Source organism: Mandrillus leucophaeus, unplaced genomic scaffold (assembly GCF_000951045.1).
Source record: "Mandrillus leucophaeus isolate KB7577 unplaced genomic scaffold, Mleu.le_1.0 Scaffold433, whole genome shotgun sequence".
NCBI lineage: Eukaryota > Metazoa > Chordata > Mammalia > Primates > Cercopithecidae > Mandrillus > Mandrillus leucophaeus.
In genome coordinates, this window is record NW_012104621.1 from 261,329 (window position 1) to 279,717 (window position 18,389).

An 18,389-nucleotide genomic window follows, 5' to 3' on the forward strand; every position below is an offset into this window, starting at 1 on the left:
CTTGCTGCTCGCCGCTGCCTCGGGCGAGAGGTTGCCTGGCGGAGCCTGCTACGCGCAGAGGCCAAACCTGTCCGCAGTCCTCCGGGACCCCGCGCGTTGTTCACCCCAAGGATCCCCCTGTCGGGGTTGAGGAGTGGGGGTGGATTAACACGGAACCTTTCTAGTTTACAGCGTGGCCCGTGTGGAGGAAATGCAGTGCCGAGTGTCCTTAGGGACAGACTGGCTGTCCCCCTTTTCCTTAAAGGGACAGACTCCGGTTCAGCCCCGTGCACCGGGTCTTCGGAGGAATCTTTATGCTAATGAGTGTATTAGCAGTCCAGATGACGGATGTGGCCGGGATAGGCGGTGGGAGCCGGGCCCAGCACCAATCCGAGAGCAAGTCTAGGGGAGGTCGGAATGTTTGCTTACCTTTTCACCTCTGAGGAAGTCGAGGCTTTAGCCCTGTTCACTGCCAGCCTGGCGGAGCAAGTTGTGGGAACGTTTAATGCCTTATGTTGTAGGGGCTGGCAGGGCTCCATTTAATACAGGAACTCGGCCGGGTGCGGTGGCTCACGCCTATAATCCCAACACTTTGGGAGGCTGAGGCGGGTGGATCACGAGGTCAGAAGTTCAATACCAGCCTGGCCAAGATGGTGAAACCCCGCTGTAAAAATAGAAAAATTAGCCGGGTGTGGTGGCAGGCACCTGTAATCCCAGCTACTCGGGAGGCTGAGGCAGAGGTTGCAGTGAGCCGAGATCGCACCACTTCACTCCGGCCTGGGCAACAGAGCCAGATTCCGTCTCAAAAAAAATAAATGACCTCATTTTACAGATGGAGAAACTGAGGCCCAGGGGAAAGTCACACAGGTGGACTTGGATGCCAGTTCCTAAATCTGGTGGCACCACAATTATGTCTTTTCCAAGAGTCTCTTCTTTGCGATTTCAGATCATCCTTTGATTATTAACCAAAATTGGGGAAATAGGCCCAAGGAGTGGCCCAATTTGCTCAGTGTAACTTTTCCTGGGATCTGCACCTAGGGGAGGTGGCATGCTCCCTATTGAGAGGGAAATGCTGCCTGAAGATGAAGTAGCTGCCACTAGTGCCTGGTGCTGCTTTGAATATGCCTGGGCAAGCCCCAAAATGTGACTTAACTCTGAGATGTGGGCAGCTGAGAGCTGAGAAATTCTCTAAGAATGTTGATTTACTAAAACAATAGCCCGAATCAAGAATCTGCATTTGCTGTCCATCTATTATAGATGTGATTTGGGGGAGTCTGTTTTTCCGCTATCCTGTAGTAACAGCGGGAACTGTGAGGGCAGACAGCAAGGCCAGGGGCTCTTTTGATCACATTGTAGTTCTGGCCACGCTGGAAGTGGAGGTCAAACTCTCAGTCTGAGACACTTGGACAGGGAAGACCTGAGAGCTGTTACTGCTTCCTCTCTGTAACCCACCCAGACTCATGCCTGAGGCCACAGCGCAGAAGTGATAGAAGCAGGACTCGAACTAGGTCTTATCCTGAAGCTGACCTCCGTCTGCTCAGCCACACACAGTAGTAAAGTGGAATTGACTTCAAATTTGTTCTTCCAGAATCAAGCTATTTGCCCTTTCCCTCCTTGGTCAGACAATACTGTCATCCTCTGTGGCCAATTGAATTTGCCAAACCCACTATGTCTCATAGTCACAGATACTGTCACCAACTACACAGCCTCTTCATTGCCTGAGATCTATTTACTTAGCATTTCACAGTAAATAATCTAAGGGGTGTGTGTGTGTGCGCGCGCACGCGTTTGATGTGTCTGGGGCATGCAGAGAGGACCCAGAAGTTGACCTGGCTAGGATGTTTATTTTGAATATACCTAGACTTAAATATCTCCATTACCCTTTAAATTGCTCCTCTGTCACATTGGCACTTAATTATCTTGCATATAAGGAGGCCTCAGTAGAAAACCTGAAAGGCAAGGACATCCTTGTCTTAAGCCCCACCTTTCATCCAACCACAAATCCTCCCCAGCTACCTTCCTTCCCATTTCTACTTCTGAGCTCAGATCCTGGCAATAGGCCAGGCCATCTGAGACAAGAAAGTCCTCTCTGGAATCTGGAAGCTTGCTCCCTTCTTTTGCCTTGCACATGGAAAGGTTATCTCTGCCTTTTCCAAAGGTTCAGGAAGACACGTTATATTTCGTAACTTATTTTTTCCATGTCACTTTCAGCAGGCCATAGGGTCGTATCCACTTTCCCATGTGATACCTCTGCTGGGGTGTAATTTGCAAGCCAGAATTATTGTAATGCTATAGTATTATGCCAAGAACATCCAGAGCACTTGTGTATCTGCTCAACCCTTAGACACTCTGTATATAATTAACCCTCCTCAACATCCCTGCAATCTGGTGTTATTCCCAGTTTACAGATGGGGTAGCTGGCCTAAGGTGGTATTTACCTCAAGCAGGCAAAAACCACATGGGTGTTTTCCTTTAGGAGCTTGTAGAGACAACTATCCAAGACTCAGAGTCCGAAATAATCATTCTGAAGGGAAATAGAAAAAGCTTCCTAAGGACTATGCCAAATGGTTTAGGAAGGCAAACACTTGTGGGAGAAGTATTAGAGCACTATAGGAAGGAAGAGATGGACGGACTGTCTTTTCAGAGATCCAGCCACTCCATTTTACAGAGGGCAAACTGGGACCGGTGAAGGGAAGAGATTAAATCAAGAGGCACAGCTAGGATTGGTCTCCAGTCTCTTGACATCACAAACTCAACATTGTCTGATGCTGTAAACTGTGTCCATCATTTTTGGAATTTTTGCTTTTCATGTCCTCCTCCAGTCCCACCCTAGTTTTCTTATTAGAAAGGTTGAGTATGGCCCTATTTCTGTTTCTGTTCTATCTTAGCCTATCACTTTAGAACAAGAGCCCCTCAAGCTGCCAGGGGCATGGTGTCTCCTTTGCTGCGCCTCTTTCCAGTATCTGGAGGAAGGCTGTGCCACTTGTACAGGTCCAGAAAAAGAGTGCCACCACCAGCCCAACAGACTCATCTACTACTACTTCTTCTTCTTTTTTTTTTTTTGAGATGAAATCTGGCTCTGTCGCCCAGGCTGGAGTACAGTGGAGTGATCGCAGCTCACTGCAAGCTCCGCCTCCTGGTTTCATGCCATTCTCCCTCAGCCTCCTGAGTAGCTGGGACCACAGGCCCCCACCACCACGCCCAGCTAATTTTTTTGTATTTTTTTTTTTTTTTTTTTTTTAGCAGAGACGGGTTTCACTGTGTTAGCCAGGATGGTCTCGATCTCATGACCTCTTGAGGCACCCGCCTCAGCCTCCCAAAGTGCTGGGATTACAGGCGTGAGGCACCGCACCCAGCCCTTTTTTGTTTGTTTGTTTGTTTCTTTCTTTCTTTCTTTTGAGACAGTGTTTCACTCTTGTTGCTCAGGCTAGAGTGCAATGGGATGATGTCGGCTCAACACAACTTCCACCTCCCGGATTCAAGCGATTCCCCTGCCTTAGCCTCCTGAGTAGCTGGGATTACAGGCATGCACCACCATGCTGGGCTAATTTTGTATTTTTAGTAGAGATGGGGTTTCTCCATATTGATCAGGCTGGTCATGAACTCCCGACCTCTGGTGATCTGCCCATGTCGGCCTCCCACATCAGCCTCCCAAAGTGCTGGGGTTACATGTGTGAGCCACTGCACCTGGCCTCATCTACTTTTTTTTAGATAACATTATTCAGTTCTGTCCGTTGAATGGTAACGTCAGTCCCCTGTCTGTGTACCAGGCCCTGGGGGATGCAGAGATCATCTGAACCACAGTCTGTCACCAATAATTATACAAGGCAAGACGAGAGAAGTGCAAGACAGAACAAGGGACAAAGAGCTGTGGGGCTATGGGGAAGGGAGATTTTAATTATGAGACGGAGTAGATCATAATGGGTTCTTAGTAGAGGTGATATCTGGTCTGGGCCTTGAAGAGTGAGTAGCATTATGATATAGTAGAAGTAGACAAGAGAATTCTACACAGAGAGAGAGGTGTAGAAGCCACACATCATGAAAGGCGTAGAAGCAAGAACATGTGGCAAACCACTTGGGCCATAATGAGTTTCCAAGTGGAGTGGGAGTAGCTGAGAATCTGTGAATGCACGGAATGGTGGGTAAGGGTAGAAAGGTAGGCTGTACCCCATCAGAAAGAGTTTTGAATATCAAACTCAGGAGAATTTTTTATCTTGTAGGCAATAGGGAGCCACTGAAGGTCTTTGAGCAAGGAAATTAATTACCTTATGTTTTCTGCATTTTATAAAGATTATTTGGGAAGCAGTGTGGAAGATGTATTTCTTGGGGAGAGACAGAAAGTAGGCAGAGCAGTTAAAGGAACATTAAGGAACCAGAAAATGGTGCATAGAACAGTAGCTAGTGCACAGAAGGCACTCAGTACTTTTGTTGAATGAATAAATAACGTTGAAGTAGTGAAAGGGTGTTAAGTCATTTTAGAGGACAGACTCTGCCTGACTCTCAAGTCTTTGCCTTTGGGCCACTTAGTGAGTGGTGACCAACCACTTCCCAGTGAAAGGTGATGCTGCAGGAAGGAGAAGGTGGCTGACTTGGCATTAGCTACCTGTATAAACAGCTGTGAGGGTCAGGGCACAAGTCTAAGCTGGAGGTATAGATTTGGAAGTTACTAGAGCTCAGTAAAGATCTGAAGCCAAAACCTCTGTCATCCATGACCCCTTAGTTCATTCCTACTTTATCCAGCCTGTCGGCAAAGTATATGCAGAATCCGGCCACTACTCACCACCCCCACCTCTACCACCCTGGACCAAGACTCCTTCATCTCTTGCCTGGATTATTGTGGGAGTGTCTTGTCCATCTTCCCTGCCTCCATCTCACCCCAGCAGTCAGTGATCCTATTAAAAATGGGTGTGATTATGTCTTTCCTCTCTTCACATCCCCCCTGGAATCCTCATTTTCCTAATAGGAAATGCCAAAATTCTTACAGTGGCCCATGAGGCCTTGTATGACTGGTCCCCTTAAACTCCTAGCCTTCTGTTATACTATCCTTTCTCTCCTGCTGCAGTCCAGCTGCCTCTTTGCTGTTCCTTGAAGCCTCTAGGCACACTCGTGCCTCGAGGCCTTTGCACCGCTGTCTCCTCTGCCAAGAGTGTTTTTCCCCAGCTATCCCCATGGCTCACCCTTCACTTCCTTCAGGTCTTTATTTAAATGTCACATGCTCAGTGAGGCCTCCCCTGGGCACAGTGTCTAGAACTGCAGTCCCCGCTCAACACTTGCCATCCCTCTTCCTCGTTTTATTTTCCTGAGAACTCTCTTCCTCATTTTACCTACTGTATATTTTACGTATATTTCTTGTTTATTCTTTGTCTTGCCCCACAGCGGGAAAGAGATCTTTGCCCTTTTGTTCACTGCGTATCTCCAATGTCCAGAACAGTGCCTCTGGTCATACTCTGTAGGCACATGATAAGTATTTGTTGAATGAATGAGTGGATGGAAGTGATTGATATCATGGAGAGTGGAAGAACAGAAGGTCACAGCTGGACATCTCTGTCCACTTCAGCTTGCTAGCCTTGGCCTGGAGGTAGGAGCATGTCAGACTTACTATGTTTGAAAATATATATATGTAAGATGTACATGATGTTTTGATATACATATACATAGTGAAATAGTTTCTGCAGTCAAATTAAGCAAGTTAACATATCATCTCACATAGTGACCTTTCTGTGTGTGTGGTAAGAGCACCTAAAATCTGCTCTCTTGGCAAATATCCAGTATCCAATGCAATATTGTTAACTTGTGTCCTCATGCTGTACATTACAGTCCTAGACTTATTTATTCTACGTATCTGTACCCTTTGACCTACATCTCCGCATTCTCCCCAATCTTGTCCTCTCGCCTCCTCTGGTAACCACCATCCCCCTCTCTGTTTCTATGTATTCAACTTTCTCTAAAAACAGATTCCACATACAGGTGAGATCATAGAGTATTTGTCTTTCTGTATCTGATGTATTTCATTTAGTAGAACATCTTCCAGATTAATCCATGTCATCACAAATGGCAGTATCTCCTTTTCTAAAGCTGGGTAGTGTCCCATTGTGTGTACATAATTTTTTTATTTTTAATTTTTATTTATTTATTTATTTTTGAGACAGGGTCTCACTGTGTCATCCAGGCTGGAGTACAGTGGCATGATTTGGCTCACTGCAGCCACAACCTCCCAGCCTCAAGTGATCTTCTCACCTCAGCTTCCTATGTAGCTGGGACTACAGTTGTGTGCCACCACGCCAGGCTAATTTTTAAGTTTTTTGTAGAGACAGGGTCTTACTATGGTGTCGAGGCTAGTTTCGAGCTCCTGGGGTCAAGTGATCTGCCCGCCTTGGCCTCTCAAAGTGCTGGGATTACAGGCATGAGCCACTGCACTCACCATATTTTTAATTTTTTTGGGTACATAGTAAGTATATGTATTTGTGGGGTATGTGAGATTTTCATACAGGCATGCAATGTATAATAATCACATCAGAGTAAATGGAGTATCCACCACAATTTTTTAACCCTTTCATCCATTGAGTGAGTGTTAGGTTAATTCTGTATCTTGGCTATTGTGAATGCTGCTGCAATGGAAGTTCACCATCTCTAGGAGGTGCTGGCTTCATTTTCTTTGGGTATATACCCAGAGGAGAGTTTACTGGGTCATATGGCAGTTCTAGTTTTAATTTTTTTGGGAACCTCATACTGTTTTCCATAATGTCCGCACTAAATTTACATTCCCATCAACAGTGTGCAGAGGTTCCCTTTCCCTTTTCCACACCCTCACCCACACTTGTTATCTCTTGTCTCTTTGATAATAGCCCTCCTAAGAGATGGGAGGTGGGATCTCATTGTGGTTTTAATTTGCATTTCCCTGTTGATTAGTGATGTTGAGCACCTTTCCTATATATGTTGGCCATTTTTTATGTCTTTGTTGGAGAAATGTCCATTTAGGTCCTTTGCCCATTTTAATTTAATTTAATTTATTATTATTATTTTTATGTGTGTGGGGGAGATGGAGTCATATTCTGTCACCCGGGCTGGAGTGCGGTGGTGTGATCTCAGCTCACTGCAACCTCTGCCTCCCAGGTTCAAGCAATTATCCTGCCTCAGCCTTCCAAGTAGCTGGGATTACAGGCACCCGCTACCACACCTGGCTAATTTTTGTATTTTTAGTAGAGATGACGTTTCACTATGTTGACCAGGCTGATTTTGAATGACTGACCTCAGGTGATCCACCTGCTTCAGCCTACCAAACTGCTGAGATTATAGGCATGAGCCACTGCGCCCAGCCCTTTGCCCATTTTTAAATTGGGTTATTTAATAGTTAAAAGAAAAGCTGGGCGTGGTGGCTCACGCCTGGGATCCCAGCACTTTGCGAGGCCGAGGCAGGTGGATCACAAGGTCAGGAGTTCAAGACCAACCTGGCCAAGATAGTGAAACCCCATCTCTACTAAAAATACAAAAAAGTAGCCAGGCATGGTGGGCGCCTGTAATCCCAGCTACTCGGGAGGCTGAGGCAGAGAATTGCTTGAACCCGGGAGGTGGAGGTTGCAGTGAGCCGAGATCATGCCACTGCACTCCAGCGAGACTTCATCTCAAAAAACAAACAAGCAAACAAACCCTTTTGCTATTGAGTTGTGTGAGTTTCTTGCATCTTTTAAATATTAATCCCTTATCAGATATGTGGTTTGCAAATGTTTTTTCCCAATCTGTAGGCTGCCAGTTCATTTTGTTGATTGTTTCCTTTGTTATGCAGAAGCTTTTTAATTTGATGTAGTTCTGCTTGTTTATTTTTGCTTTCATTGCCTATGCTTTTGGTGTGATACCCCAAAAAAATCATTGCCAAGGCCAGCGTCAAGGAGCTTTTCTTTTGTGTTTTCTTCTAGGAGTTTTATAGCTTTGGGTCTTTCGTTTAGGTCTTTGATTCATATTGAGTCGATTTTTGTGTCTGGGGTAAGGTCACGGTCCAATTTTATTATTTTCCATGTGAAAATCCAATTTTCCCAACATCATTTATTGAAAAGACTGTCTTTTCCCCATTGTGTGTTCTTGGTGCCCATGTCGAAAATTAGTTGACCATATACACTCAGGTTTATTTCTGGGCTTTATTCTCTCCATTGGTCTATGTGTCTGTTTTTATGCCAGAGCCATACTGTTTTGACTTGCTGTACTTTTGAAGCACATGCATTCTGGGGTTCTGTTCTCAGATCTCTTAAATGGAGGAAGCAGAACATGACTCATCCCTGCCTTCCTGGCATCCGGAGGGGGCTCCAGGAAGGTTGTGGCATCCAGTTAGCGCCTTCCACATGAGTCCCAGTCCTGCTGACATGCAAGCCTGTCCCCAGTGTCGCTGAGCCAGCTGTTGTTCTCTCCACATCAGGTACAACTAATCTTAGGAATCTCATTATGGGTCGAGAAATAATCCTCTATATCTAGATTAAAGTCTGTGTTTTGACCATTACTGTGCACTGAGCATTGAGCCGACAGTTTAATTGAGCTGTTTATGCCGCTGCCTTGATCTCTTCCCAGAGAATTTACAGCTAATTCCAAGTGTCTCTGTGAATTAAGTGGGCCTCTCCCAACATGCTTTGCCCGGTGTTTGCCTGTTTCAAATCCCACTTGTCCTTGTGTTACCCAATTATGGGCTCTCACTCACAGCTGTCTCTGGCCCTGCCACTTACAGTCCACTTCCTCTCTGAGGTGGCCATTAATGATGTGGCCCCAGAATGGCCATAACCCAGGACAGCCTCTGTGATACTTACAGCAATAGGAAAGGGGGTGGAGGTGAGGATGGGGTGGAGCAGAGAGGTCATAAATTATGACCTCAGTGACCCTTTGAAATCACCTCCAGGCAACTGACAGTCACCTTCTAGCAAGAAGAGGGTATATGCCTTTAGCAAAGTTAAGTGTAATGGAAGCAAAGAGTTCCAGTCTGGGGTGAAGACTCCTGCATTCTTATCTGACATCCTCTGTGACCTCTGGGGCTAGTTTCCCTGTTTGTAAAATATAAGCTGGCCGATCATTGTTTTCCATTCAGGATAGTAGAGGTGTCTTAGGATAGGGCTGCCATATTTAGAAAAAAAAAAAAAATGGTGGCTCATGCCTAGCACTTTGGAAAGTCAGGGCAGAGAGGATTGCTTGAGCCCAGGAACTGGAGACCACCCTAGGCAACATAGTAAGACCTGGTCTCTACAAAAAATAAACAAAATTATGCTAGGCGCTCATGCCTGTAATCCCAGCACTTTGGGAAGCTGAAGCAGGCAGATCGCTTGAGGTCAGGAGTTCAAGACCAGCCTGTCCAACATGGTGAAATCCCATCTTTACTAAAAACACAAAAATTAGCCAGGCACAGGTATCTGTAACCCCAGCTACTAGGGAGGCTGAGGCAGGAGAATCACTTGAACCCAGAGATGGAGGTTGCAGCGAGCCGAGATTGCACCACTGCACTCCATCCTGGGTGACGACAGAGCAAGACTCCTTCTAAAAAAAAATTAGCTGGACATGGTTGTGCAAGCCTGTAGTCCCAGCCATTCAAGAGGCTGAGATGGGAGGATCACTTGAGCCTGGGAGGTTGAGGCTGCAGTGAGACATGATTGTGCCACTGCCCTCCAGCTTGGGTGACAGAGGGAGACCCTGTCTCAAAAACAACAACAACAAAGGACATCCATGAGATAGTTGGGACATACTTATAGCTAATTATTATTTATTTACCAGAAATCCAAGTATAACTGAATACTCTGTATTTTCTCTGGTGACCTTACTCAAGGGGCTGTGTACGCAGGGCCCTGATCTACAGGTGGGTGCTAAGAGAGCAAATGAGTTGAATTGCTTTGCAGTGATGCATCTTAATGGTCAAACTGCCTGCCATCTGGCAAATGCAGCATAAATTATGAAGCCTGCAAATCCGCTGAGTGCAGTGGCTTTTTCAGTCCCAAACGTCAGACTGATAGCCGTCTCAAAGGCCACCACTGGAACCCGGGGCTTAGTGGCAATAGGTCAAGTTAGGCCAGTGAGAGTCAGAAGTACACAGGAGCATGTAGGGGCAGAAAGGTCTGGGTCAGATAGCCTGAAGGTCTGGCAGAAGGATCTGTGAAGCTGGTAGGCAAGGAGGAAGTGAACGTGGGGAGAAAAGAAATCAGGCCTGGTCGGAGGACATCACAGGTCAGTCAGGTGCCAAGGAGTCCCAGGGTTCTAACGGCGCCGGCAGAGAGAGAATATATGGGGATATCTGCAGGGCTGGGTGGGTGGTCAGACCTTGCTTCTGCTTGGAGCTTCTGCTAGGAGCTTCTGCCTCAGGTCAGGCCAGAACTGGGACAGACTGGAGGAGGCTGGTGTCAGAGTGAAGCAGGAAGGCTGTGCTTGCTTTGATTTGCTTCAGAAGCAAGTGGTGATCAAGAACACAGCAGTGTTTTTCTGCAACTGAGGAGGACTTAAATACTATGAGCCAACCAGCACCTTTAGGTTTTCTTCTGTGGGGGATTAGCTTTGGGATTACCAGGTACCCAGGATGTGTGATCCTCCTCTTCTTGAGAGAGGTCTGGAGGGCAGGCAGCAGGGGCTGTGCATTATTCACTTCTGCCCACCCGGGATTCTCTGAGTGCCTGCCAAGTGCTAGCCCCAGTGACTGTGTGTGGGATTGAATCTAGTAGAAATCCACCAAGTCACAGTTCTTAAATCTGAGTTATTACCTCTGGCCTTAAACCACACCACCACATGCAAAAGGGCACCTTTATCTTTGCAGAATCATTGCAGACTCTCCTGCTGGCTGCATCCATCTCTGCCTCCCTCCCACATCCTCCTGCAGAGCATCCTCTCTGTGCACAGCAGTCCAGATGTTAGACCCACCCAGCTCCCGTGCCTGGGCTTCACACACTGACTGTAATAATGGAAACAAAAGACATACCGGGCGCTGTGGCTCACGCCTATAATCCCAGCACTTTGGGAGGCCGAGGTGGGTGGATTGCTTGAGTCCAGGAGTTCAAGACCGCCAGCCTGGGCCACCTGACAAAACCTCATCTCTACAAAAAATACAAAATAAAATATTAGCCAGGCATGGTGGCGTGTGCCTGTGGTCCCAGCTACTTGGGAGGCTGAGGTGAGAGGATTGATCGAGGCTGCTCTGAGCCATGATTGTGCCACTGTACTCCAGCCTGGCCTGGGTGACAGAGTGAGACCCTGTCTCAAAAAAAAAAAAAAAAAAAAAGAGAAGAAAAAAGAAAAAGAAAAAAAAGAACATAAAGGCATTAAACATTGAAACCACTAAGATTAAAGTTACCTGGGTTTACTTGTGAGTGACTTCATGTGCTAGGGTGCCAGGAAAACACCCTAAATCTGAAGCATTTAATCCAATTTTCCTCATTTTCAAACTAAACTTTGGTGTTCCTGAAAAGATGAAATATTACTTGAAGCCCTGCAGTTGGGAAAGTGGTGGATTTCTTCAGTGTTAAACCACACCAAAAAAATGTTCTGATGCAATTTCCAGCCTCTCACTTTGGCTGTAATATTTAAAGGCAATTTTTAAAAGTCACTTTCCATGCATAATTTTCTCCCACTACACTTTGTTATTTTTTTTTTTTTTCTCGAATTGAAATGGTTACCATGCTGCCATCTGAGACTTTGCTAAGTGGGATGCATTGGTCTTTGCCAGAGCCAAGAAAGAGTTAAAGTTGCAAATGGCCGTCTGTCGTCTTTCTCAGTCTGGGGATGGGGGTGGATACCGCCCAATTGTCTGTCCTTTTCTTACCCTCCCTAGGGCTGAGTGCGGGATATCAAGTCTCCTAAAATAACTCAGACCCTGTGGGGAGATGCCTGCCCTGAGCAGGAGCTAGCTTGGCATGGAGGATTCTCAGGGTTGGAAGGGAATGTTCCTGGCCAAATGGTCTGATCTCCTGGGCTGGAAGAGAGAGGAAGGAGCTCAGTAACCTTCCAAACCAAACATCCACTAACAAGCTCTTGCAGGGCCCTCAGGGAACCCAGATGACTGCTGTCATCTTCCTTCACCTAAGTGGCATCCGACAGAGCATCCGTCCCCATAGAGAGTCCTCTGAGGCTGCTGGGCACAGTGCAGAGAGGCACTGGTACATCTGGAGCAGAATCTAAGTGAGCATCTCATCATTAGGATTTCTGGATCTCTTAGGGTTTACAACATACTGTAGAATCACTGCATATTGTAAATGTCCGAAGGAGAGAACTGTTGGTTTTTGCAGTTTTCCAGAGTCATGGTGGGTGGAGGGGCTCCTTCTGCCCAGGCCTTCGAGCCCACTCTGATCCTTTCAGTCTTAAGATGCAGACAATGATTGTTTGGGGACTCTAGACTATGGGCCTCCTCACTCCAAGGCTGGGCAGTGTCTCATTTGCACGCTTTGAGTCAGGAGCTGGCACAGGCCAGAGAGAAGCACTGCTTTCTTCCTAAGCCTCCTGCTTTTATCTTTTTTTTTTTTTTTTTGGGATGGAGTTTCACTCTTGTTGCCCAGGCTGGAGTGCAATGGCGCGATCTCGGCTCACTGCAACCTCTACCTCCCGGGTTCAAGCGATTCTCCTGCCCCAGCCTCCCAAGTAGCTGGGATTACAGGTGCCCACCACCACACCCGACTAATTTTTGTGTTTTTAGTAGAGATGGGATTTCACCATGTTGGCCAGGCTTGTCTTAAACTCCTGACCTCAGGCCTCCCGCCTTGGCCTCCCAAAGTGCTGGAATTACAGGTGTGAGCCACCGCGCCTGGCTCAGTTTTATCTTTATGTACAAGTCAATTTGTATTTCTGTTTGCTCCTATTGACAGACATTTTTGTGGTGGTTATAGCCTTTGCATGTTATTATTAGGCACTCCACAGGAATTCACTCCTCCAGTGGACCAGTTTTGCAATAAGGTAGCACATCTCCCACAGCCACAGTGCAGGTCAGGGCACTCAGACTCAACTGTGCCTCGGAACCACATAGACATCAGTGTTAGCATGGACACTCCCACAGCCACTCCAGGGAAGCCGACTCAACAGAGCTGAGTGGGGCTCAGGAATCTGTATTTTTACATGAGCCACAGCCGATTCTGTTGCCAATGAGCCGAGGACCCCACTTTGAGAAACTCTGGTTAGTGTCTGAGTTCTCATCTGTGATATGAACCAGCAAGTTGTAGGTGACAAAATCTGGGATGGAGGCATTTCTGACTTTTAGCTGGTCGATGTCCCCAGCCAAAATCTGACGTTCGGAGGATCGGCCAGCCTGCATCACAGGTAGGCAGGCAGGCTGCAGTCAGTGTCCCTGCAGGGGCGTCATGTCTCCATTGTGTGCCCTACAGGGTACATAGTTTTTCTTATTTGTCCTGAGCTAATCTCCCTCAGTGCCCAGTTTAATGGATTCTGCAGATGAAATGGGGATTAGGAAGGAGGAAGGGAAGAGAACAAACAAATATGAACAGTGAGAACACTGCGCTAGATGCTGAGCTCCCAGCTTCACACTGATTGTGTCTGACATCACCCCCACAGAAGCATGGTGGGTTGGCATTACTGCACACTTCTCCAGCTGAGAGCTCAGAGGTCCCACGGCTAGGAAGTGGCAGGCGCTTTGTTGTCAACTCAGGCATGTTCAACTTAAAGGCCTTCCTTTTGTTTTCTTTCTCTCTTTTGCAGGGGTGGGGTAATGGATACATTTAAGGTTTTTTCCCTCAAATTTTTATTTTGAAAAATTTTAGACTACGGAAAGATTGCAAGCATAGTATAGTAACCTCCCTTGACCCTTTAATTGTTAGCATTCTGCCACATCTGCATTCTCTCTCTGTCTACCTATCTTACCCAGCTACCTAATTTTGCTAATCCATCTGAGAATTGTTTAGGAACATTGTGTTGATTTACTTCTAAATATTTCAGTTTATCTCCAAGGAACAAGGGCATTTTCCTACAGAACCATAATACAATAATTATACTTGGGAAGTTTCACATTAATACATTACCATTTAACGGATATCTGGTTTATTTTCCCAATTGTTTACAAAATGTTTCTTATAGTATTTTTTTTTCATTCAGGATTCAATCCAGGATCACTTACTGAATTTACTTGTCAAGTCTCTTGAGTCTCTTTTCATCTCAAATAGCATTTCAGCCTTTTTTTGTTTTTTGATCTTTTATAACACTGACGTTTTTTAAAGAGACCAGGCCAGTTGTTTTACAGAATATCTGTCAATTTGGATTTGACTGGTCATTTCGTCTTAGAGCTTCATGTCACGGGGACAGAGGCTCTACTCTTTTGATTGTCTGCCACTGCCTCTTACCAAGTGAGGATGGAGCATGGCTGTTTATGTTGTTAAAAGGCTCGGAATGGGAAAAAAAGCAGCTCAGTTTGATGGGATGAATATACGCTGTGAAGGGCAGCAGAGGAGAGCTCAAGTTCTGGCTTATGTCCCTGGCTGATTGACCTTGAGCCTATCAATGAATATTCCTAGAACCTGGTTTTCTTTTCTGTAAATGTAGATGGTTTTGGCCTTGCAGGATTATAACGAATATAAATAAAGAACCTAGCAGACCACCTGATGCGTAATTAATCATAGCTTCATAAATGGCAGCCACTATTAAGTCCTTAATAACAATACACCAAAATATCCTACTTTTTCTTCCAGCACACCTGTCAGATGCACCTTTTTCTGTACTTTCCCATTTCGCCATTCAAGGGCACTTCTATCGCTTCGGCCTCCTTTCTGTTGCCCTCATCCTAACCTGTTCCGTACATACCACCATGGGTTGCCCTAAAATGTGGCCCTTGTCATCATATTCGCCTGGCTTCCTTTTTCCCCAGCACATCAAGTCTGACTGTCTGGTACTCAGTACCCTTCATGGTCTCACCTCATCCCCTACCGGAACATTTCTTCGACTATTTGCTCTTGATTTGGCTCCTAGCATTTTCTCCCTGACTTCCCTGGTTCCTCCCACCCCTGCACAAGGGTACATGCATAAATCACTGGGGGAATTGGTCACAAACAGAAACCACTCTAGGCCTTCCACGTGGAAAGGGTTTTAATGAAGGCAATCAGGTGCTTGGAAAATCTGGACAAACAAAACTCAAAAGACAGTCTGGAAAAGCCAAGGTCAAGGGAGGCCACTGGTTTTGTCACTAGCTCTCATAGATAGAGAATTTGAAGGAACTCAGAAAACTACTAGGGATGATCTCAGCTGCCTCCAATCCTGAGGCCTGAGGTTTTCAGGAAAGTACCTAGAAACTGCTGCAAAATGCCCTGTCTGCCTAAGCCCAAAGTTTGACATTGCCAGAGGAGCAAAAATCTGGCTTCTGCCTTCTTTCTCCCTTCTAGATCTTGGCAGGTGCTTCTCATGGGTGTTTTTCAATGCAGGACTCTGAAGACAGGGATTCTGGGACATGTAATTCCCAGGCTTTTAGCTCCTGTGATCCAGGGGAGAGAAGAGAAGTGGTGCTGGTCAAGGAAAGGCTTTCCCTGGGGACAAGTGGGGAAGACATTTCTTGCTATTTCTTTCTTGGGGTCACAGCTGGAAGGACGTGAAACTGGTTACCTTGGAAGCCATTATCCCTGACTCTTAGAGAAAGCCCAGCTATGGTAGGAGAGAATGAACCCCCAAAGAGTGAAAAGCAGAGCAAAAATCAGAGCTGAAAAAGGAGAGAAAGAGAGAGCACACTGATCATATTGAGCCAGCCCTGGATTTGAAGGCTTACCTTAGGCAGTGTTATCCATGTCCTTCTCAGGTATTTCCATCCATACATTTCTTTTTTTCTCTGGTTAATTTCAGTTAGATTTCTGTTACTTGCAACCAAGAGGGTCTTAATGAACAGCAGAAGGGATAGCATGTAAACATTGCAGAGTCAGAGTGTGGTGCATACTTTGCAAAAAGAACTAATGAAGGAATCTGAGCACCTAGAGAAGATAGTAAGAAAGAGTTTGGCCGGGTGCGGTGGCTCACACCTGTAATCCCAGCACTTTGGGAGGCCGAGGCGGGCAGATCACCTGAGGTCAGGAGTTCAAGACCAGCCTGGCCAGCCCGTTGACTGTCTCTTATACACATCTAGATGTGTATAAGAGACAGGTTCCAGACCAGCCTGGCCAGCCCGTCTCTACTGAAAATACAAAAACTAGCTGGGCATGGTGGTGCACGCCTGTAATCCCAACTACTCAGGAGGCTGAGGCAGGAGAATCGCTTCAACCTGGGAGGTGGAGGTTGCAGTGAGCCAAGATCGCGCCACTGCACTCCAGCCTACATGACAGGAGTGAGACTCTATCTCAGGAAAAAACAAAAGAAAAATAAAAAGAAACAGTTCATTTCCATTTTATCTTTTTCCTTGGAAATATTATTTAAACCATAATTCTACCTTAGTTATTACTTATTTTTTATTTTAATTTAATTTTATTTTTTGAGACAGGGTCTCACTTTTTCACCCAGGCTGCAGTGCAGTGGCATGATCTTACCTCACTGCAGCTTTGACTTCCCTGGGCTCAAGCCATCCTCCGGCCTCAGCCCCCAAAGTAGCTGGGACCACAGGTGCACGCCACCACGTCCGGCTAATTTTTTGTATCTTTGGTGTAGACGGGATTTCCCCATGTTGCCCAGGCTGTTAGTTATTGCTTCTCATGGCTTTTGTTTTCTTTCAGAATTCTCTTCTTCCTTTCCTTCTGTTTTCAAAAGACTTCCTGTCTCCCGAAGACCAATTTGATTCTTTTCTCTTTGGGGCCTCCACAGCTACATTACACCATTTCTTAATTCTTGAAGTTCTTGGCACAGTATAATTTGAACCTCAAATTATTTTTAAATTTTTGGTGAGCGCTTCAGCTGCCCTTTACTGGCTGTAACTTCCCGCCATGGACTGCATCCTCACAGATTTATCGCCTTTGACTGGTGCTCAAGAATCTTTGGGAGTTGGTGGACTGATGACTCAAACGGGGAGGCTGAGGCTGCCATGGGCAGTTAAATGGGAGAGCAGGAGTGGAGGAGAGTAATGCTGCCCAAGTCACAGTCATCCAGGAATAAGGAAACCTTTCCAGAAAGAATAATCAAGCTGGCTCAAATGCACTTGGCACACATGGGGTGGACCCTGAGTCCCAGGCGGTGTACCTCTCCCAGTGGCCACAAGGGGGTGACAAAGGGCATGGTCCAGGTGCCAAAATGTTGCTGTGGCTGTGGGGTCAGCCAGCTGGCTGGTCTGCTAGTTGAGCCCTGGCTGGAAAGGGGATCTTGGCCTAGGTGATTTGCACAGGATAAGATCGGCCTCCAACCAGAAGGCCTAGGAAGCGGCGTGCCTGGACCAAGGTTAGGAAAGCCCAAGGATGAACAGATGGATGGCAAACATCAATAAACATCTAAGAATATGAGCTAGAGGCCAGGCATGGTGGCTCACGCCTGTAATCCCAGCACTTTGGGAGGCCGAGGCGGGTGGATCACGAAGTCATGAGATCGAGACCATCCTGGCTAACACGGGGAAACCCCGTCTCTACTTAAAAAAAAAAAAACCAAAAAATTAACCGGGCATGGTGGCAGGTGCCTGTAGTCTCAGCTACTTGGGAGGCTGAGGCAGGAGAATGGCGTGAACCCGGGAGGTGGAGCTGGCAGTGAGCCGAGATCTCGCCACTGCACTCCAGCCTGGGCAACAGAGCGAGACTCCATCTCAAAAAGAAAAAAAAAAAAGAATATGAGCTAGACTGTCCAAAATTAAATCAGCGAGTGAATGTCCAGTGACCCAGATATTCTGCTAAGGATGAGGGATGACTCAGTGTCCTGGAGAAGGAAGCAGGAAGCCCAGGCATAGTACAGTGGCAAGGACTAAATCTGGGAAAGGACTTAATCCTGTGTCTATGGCCCCTGATGGAAGCTTGTACTGTGTGACCTTAGGTGACCTCTCCCTCTCTGCGTCTCAGGTGTCTCATCCTACCAAATAAGATTGATGTCCGGAGACTGAGAGACCAGCCCCACCCTTGCACTGGGCACCATGATGACCAGGATTCCTTTCAGTGTCAATGGTCTCTGAGTGACATGAACAAAACAGTTAGTTGGCTGCAAAGACCATGTTTTTCTCACTTCTGCCTGTATACACCTGCTCTCTTTACAACTTTTGAGGGGGCCCTGGTCCCTTGAGACCAGGTTTGTTCAAAGACCTTTGTAGAAGCTGAGCAGTCTAATTTCTAGATACACTGGCCCATGACATAGCACACACCAAAATGTCCCCACATCCCACTGGAAATACAATTCGTTTTCTCTAAAATAGTTTTTGGGGGCATTTAAATAATTTTGCTCTGAGGATTATTTTGCTAATTTTATTTTCAATGGCTATGATTTCTTAGAAATCATCATGCATAGTTAGGAATTCCTTGAAGTGAAAGAATCTGCTAATTGTTTTCAAATATAAAAAAAATTACAGATACTAAGTATAACGATGTGTA

General features: G+C 46.3%; 1 protein-coding gene across 1 annotated transcript in view; it reads right to left on the reverse strand.

Annotated features, from left to right (window-relative positions):
- SHB (Src homology 2 domain containing adaptor protein B) overlaps nucleotides 1–13,228 on the reverse strand; it is a 168,661-nt gene extending 155,433 nt beyond the window's left edge. Inside the window, exons 1-3 of the mRNA XM_011993773.1 lie at nucleotides 13,077–13,228; nucleotides 409–456; nucleotides 68–117 (exon numbers count right to left, since the gene is read on the reverse strand). Of these exons, the coding sequence (XP_011849163.1) occupies nucleotides 68–117; nucleotides 409–456; nucleotides 13,077–13,228 (250 nt within the window). The remainder of the gene's footprint in view (nucleotides 1–67; nucleotides 118–408; nucleotides 457–13,076) is intronic.
- Between the last annotated feature and the right edge of the window lie 5,161 nt (nucleotides 13,229–18,389).